This window comes from Hevea brasiliensis, chromosome 1 (assembly GCF_030052815.1).
Source record: "Hevea brasiliensis isolate MT/VB/25A 57/8 chromosome 1, ASM3005281v1, whole genome shotgun sequence".
Lineage (NCBI taxonomy): Eukaryota > Viridiplantae > Streptophyta > Magnoliopsida > Malpighiales > Euphorbiaceae > Hevea > Hevea brasiliensis.
The window spans coordinates 122,055,900-122,061,281 of record NC_079493.1 but is presented as its reverse complement, the minus strand read 5'-3'; the positions used below and the strand labels follow the sequence as shown (position 1 = coordinate 122,061,281).

At 32.6% G+C, this 5,382-nt stretch overlaps 1 protein-coding gene across 1 annotated transcript; it reads left to right on the top strand.

Moving 5' to 3' along the window:
• Positions 1 to 203: 203 nt before the first annotated feature.
• Positions 204 to 4,825, top strand: LOC110649273 (protein SAWADEE HOMEODOMAIN HOMOLOG 1). The gene is made up of 9 exons (XM_021803780.2): positions 204 to 362; positions 846 to 931; positions 1,032 to 1,077; positions 1,385 to 1,523; positions 2,871 to 2,934; positions 3,394 to 3,445; positions 3,638 to 3,781; positions 4,158 to 4,277; positions 4,442 to 4,825. Exons 1-9 carry the CDS (start codon positions 330 to 332, stop codon positions 4,484 to 4,486), a joined length of 729 nt encoding a protein of 242 aa, XP_021659472.1. The 5' UTR covers positions 204 to 329; the 3' UTR covers positions 4,487 to 4,825.
• The last annotated feature ends 557 nt before the right edge of the window (positions 4,826 to 5,382 follow it).

The window sequence follows — 5,382 nt, the reverse complement described above, 5'->3', positions numbered from 1 at the left end:
ACTTAAAAATATTTAAGATAAATTACTGAAAATTCTGGAAATTTATCATAATATGTATTTAGATTTATTCTTTTTTAAAATTAATAATCTTACTCCTTACACAATATTAATTTTTTGGAGAAAATAAATTTTGTAATATAATAATTAAAGATTAAAATACAATTAAGGGGAAAAAAAAATCCATTTTACTCGTGCTAGTGTCGTGTGGGCCATAAGAGACCCCACACTGGTCAAGTGCAAAATCCTCAGCAACCAGCAACAAAAACCCTGTCAAAATCGCAGAGATAAACGCAATCTCTCTAGCATTTCATCAACGGATCGCACCAGCAATGGATTCTCTCTCTGAATTCACACTTGCTGAGGTACAATACAACTGGATTCTTTTCTTGTATTTCCCTTCGCTGGATTTTGATTCGCCTTTTTGATCTGGGTCCGCCATTTCGCCTCATAATCTGCAAAAGATGGACACTTTAGCTCCAAATCCTGCTTAATTCTTCGTTTCTGTAGTTCAAACCGTCAATTTTGTACTTTTTCTTTGATGGGTTGCTCTTTGATATCATGTTAGATGATTATGGTTTTATTTGGCATAATTGGCTACTCAGTAGCCAATTGATAGGCATTTATATTTCATGCTAATGCAACTTGAGGATGCAATGGCCAGTTCCCAAAATTGATAGGAAATAAATTAAAGTCAATAGTTTACTCCTATGAGTTTTGAACGTTCTCTCAGTAGATTTATATTCCGCATTAGCTATTTCAATTACATTGAACGTAGTTTTTTTTTTTTTTTTTTTTTAAATCTTTTTATCTGACTAACTGGTGTGTAATTTTGCATTTGCTGGAAGATGGTGGAACTGGAGAATACATACAAGGAGATAGGAGAAGAATCATTAAATCCAGATTTTTGCCAAAGGCTTGCAACAAGCTTTAGGTGAGGTCCATTTAGGCAAATCTACTATTTTATATATATTTATATCATGTTCTTTTGAGAAATATTTCTTTTTAATTAAAACATTATATATATTTTTCAGTTTCACGCCAAATCGTGCTGGAAAGCCAGCAATAACATGGAAACAGGTATTTATTTTCCTTTAAATTTCCAGTCAATTTTTGTTTTTATAGTTGAGCCAGTTAAGCCTAGGGACAGAGCTAGGGAGAGGGCTAGGAGGGCTGTGGTCTCCCAAGCCTTCCACAAGAGCTCTTAAACCTCTGGCAAAATGTTAACTTCATGTATGTGACATTCAAATATGCTTTTTTTTTTTTTCTTATTAAGTTGATCCTCTCAATAACATGGACAAAATGGTTTCCCCTCCTAGACACCAATCCTAGATTCATCCCTGGTTGAGCCATTAGTAACTTGTATCTTGCTCTTATTGGGTTCTAGGTGCAAAGTTGGTTTGAGGATAGACAAAAGGAATCACAGTCTAAAGTCAATCCTTCGCCTGTGGCTCTGAAACTATTTGTTGATCTTTCTGATGCAAGTATTTCAAGTGACGCATCTGAAACTTATCGAAAGTCTAAAGGTCTTTCTTTTAACTGGCATGAGGGAAGCATATCTAAGATTGTTGTAGACATATTCTGTTTAAGAATCTCTCTATGATTTAACTATTGCACACATATAGTGATATCTTCATAATAATTATCCCAAAAATTTCTTCATCCACTCCATAGAACTAAATACAGTTGTCTTTACCCCCCTAATGTTAAAAGTAAATAAACTTGCAAGACCATAACCTGTCACGCATATGAATATAAAATTTTGGTTTGGGGGAAAACTGTAATCATTGCAAATAATTTTGATGAATTTTTACTCACCAATCCCTATCAGGATTTGCAACACAAGCAATGCACAGCAGTTGTGTTGGTTTCGGACATCAGATAATGACAGGATTGAGATTTGGGATTTAGATTCTTATCAGCAGCCACAATCTATTGAATCTGAATGAGAATATGGTTTGAAATCTTGTCATTGACCACAGCTCAATCAACTTATTATACATTTTCCTAGCACAAAGAGATAGTCGAGTATATAATTGCATGTTGTTGAAATGACCTAGAATGGGTTCCCTATCAATTAATTTATGTAGAATTATTAGGAGGCAAGAGCTTGTTTTTTCATATAGAGAGATGCTTAGATTATGTCTTGCTGTCAGTAATGCAAATAAATTTTCTGTTTGCCAGCTCATTATTCTGGATGTGTGACTTTCCATATTTTCACCTGCCATAATATATTCTATTTGTACTGTTCTTTGCTTCCTGTTATATAACTTTAAGTAATATGCCTCTCATTTCACCTCTGGGCAAGCAGGTAGGTTATTTTTCATTTGTGTCACACCTTGGATCAATCTCGCATCTTTAGTGCCTATTTGGCATTAAGGTTAAAAGGCCAAAACTGCTTTTTCTGAATAAAAGTATCATTTTAGATGTTGAAAAAAGCAGTGTGTAAAAAACTGTTTTGTTATTTTAGTGTTCTTATTACTAAAACTAATCAAATTTAATTTTAAATTAATTTTTAACATTTTCCAACTAGTATATTTGAAAAAGTGATTTTTCTTCCGTCAGTTGTTTTAACAATAATACCAAACAGGCCCTTACTCGGTCATCTACATTGATTATTTATGGAATGCCTATTGCAACATGTTTCAAACATAAATTAGGTTTTCAACAATGTTTTTTCAGTGTTCATGTCCTGCAATGAATTTTTAGTACAATCATGGAGAGAAATGATTCTGCCTGCACTGCCTATAGATGCATTTTATTGTAGCTGTAAAAATTGGATGCTTCTGTCTGTCTCTAGATGCATTTATAACTTTTCATTGCAACTCTTTGCGGATGCACTTATAACTTGGCAAACATGGACTTTTATACAGTTAACAGAGTCACTGATCTTTCAGACTTGACATTTGAAGCTAAATCGGCAAGAGATCATGCTTGGTGAGAATGCATCTACTAATAAAGAAATATTAAACTTTTAGCATGAAGTACAAAGTGGCATACATTTAAAAGCTATACAATGTTTTGTAGATTTTATTTGAGATCCCTTCACATTTTTTTCTCAAAGGTTGGATTGATATATTTCCTACCATGCACAAGATGGAATGCAGGGAATATGACATCCTGTCATTTGTCTGATTTATTTAACTTTATAATGGCTTTCAATGTTTCCATCTAATCTTTCATAGGGGCTGAGATTGGACAAAATTATTGTCAGTTCATATTTATTACTGATTTACCGTAGCAATTTACCAATTATGCTTCATCTATAAGTGGCTGTTTGGCTGACAGAAGAAATTTGTTTTGGCTGTTACAGACTAGACCAAAAATTTTAAATTTCACAGCCATGTCATATTTCTATATTAAACTGGCATTTTTAACAAAATTTTCTATCTCCAGGTATGATGTTGCTGCTTTCCTCAGCTACAGAGTTCTTTGTACTGGTGAACTAGTAAGAGTATTCTATAGTTCTGACATATGTCTTCACAAGTCATTACCAGCTCTTTTAAATACTATGGGTGCATTTGTTTTAAGAGATTCTGCTCGCAAGGATGCTGTGCATGGCTGCTTGATATTTCTTTCCCTGTAGAAATTATTTTGCATTCAGCCTGATGAAGGTTTTGAATCTTTTTCTGCAACATAGGAAGCACGTATACGATTTGCTGGATTCCGTAATACAGATGATGAGTGGGTGAATGTAAAAAGGGCAGTGCGTGAGCGATCTATTCCTTTAGAACCTTCAGAATGCAGCAGGGTGAAAGTTGGAGATCTTGTACTGTGCTTTAGGGTACCTTTCTATTTCTCACTTCCAAAAGCTACAATGTCTTTGACATGTTGACCTGAATTGGAAATGCAATATTACAGTTGACATTTACAGAATCCACAGGCATAAGCTATAGTGATACATGAGTTCAGTCGCCATTTCCACTCATGAATGATAAGTGCTTGATTTCTTCCTTTAAGTAAACAAAGGATTGAAATGTTATGGGACAGAGGCCTAGGAACACATACATACATCCATATTTACTCATTGAAGTACTTCTACCATTGTATCACCGTGTTGAGCCAGGCTGTGCTCTTATTACTTTCATCCTTTAAGCATTTTCTAGTTTTCTTTTGATTTTTTATCAGTCTTAGCTTTGGCCTTCATGTCTGGTTTACAGGAACGCCAAGAACTAGCAGTCTACTGTGATGCCTATGTGGTGGGAATCCAAAGGGAACCACATGACGCGAGGGACTGTGGGTGCGTCTTTGTGGTCAGATATGACTATGATTTCATGGAGGTAAAGTTACTACATGCCTGTGTCTGTCTGTGAGCCACTGCTAGCTATGCCTGATGTTTATCACTTTCCTCATTAGCCCCGGCTATTTTCAAGTTATAAGCATTATCTTGTCTGAAAACCAAAACTGAAATGTTGCTGTACTACAATATTATGTGCAATAACAGGAAAGTGTTCAGTGGCAGAGGTTATGTCGCAGACCAACTCAATAAATTTCTAGGGCAGCTGGTGAAAATCAAGAAGCCATACTCAAGATGAGAACGAGAATAGAAAATTCTTTGATTTTGAAGTTCGTTGACTTGCAATGTTCATAAACTGAGAATATTGATGTTCCTATGCATACTCTTGGCCCCTGACCATGAAATTACATTTAATTTCCAACTATCAGAAACATCAAAGTGAAGAATAAATGGCAGCCTCCTCCATTGTGTGGTTAGCTATTTAGTGCAGCTGTTGTGGTAAATTGTTGACGGTCAATAATTGAGAATCTTAGCTTTAAGAAACATGATTAGATATTTTATCTGCGCTTTAATCATGGAACTTAATTTTTTTATATTTTTAAAATTTTATTAATAATAACATTTTTAATTAATTACATTAAATATAATATAATTTATATTAAATTTTTGAATAATTATGTCTATAAATTTAAATTTTAATTTTAATTTTTAAATAATTATTAATTTTTTTAAATATTCCATCATAATAATGTAATAATATATCTTTGCGGTGTAATTGATATTCAAAAAAATTGTGCACGATTAACAAGAATATGTACATATAGCAAATATCATGAGAATTTTTAAAGATAGTGTCCTAAATATTAAGCTAATATTTAAGAAATAATAATAAAAAAATCATAAAAAAGTCAATTATTTCTAATTTGTATTTTGTTTTAATTTTCATTTTTGTAATTTTGATAAGTGAAAAAGGTGAAAATTTTAATAATTCCTATATTCATTATTCAAGGAAATTCAATAATAAATTTGATTTTAAGCGTTAATAAAAAAATTTTTTAATAACAATTAATATAATTTTATATTTAATAGAAATTATAAAAAGTATGCTATTTAATTTTAAATTTTAAAATAAGTAAATTAGTAAACAT

Coding starts and splice junctions, on each gene's coding strand:
- LOC110649273 (XM_021803780.2), top strand. CDS start 330: ATGGATTCTCTCTCTGAATTCACACTTGCTGAG. Junction 1,524..2,870: donor AACTTATCGAAAGTCTAAAG/GTCTTTCTTTTA, acceptor ACTTTTATACAG/TTAACAGAGTCACTGATCTT. Junction 3,446..3,637: donor TTCTTTGTACTGGTGAACTA/GTAAGAGTATTC, acceptor TCTGCAACATAG/GAAGCACGTATACGATTTGC.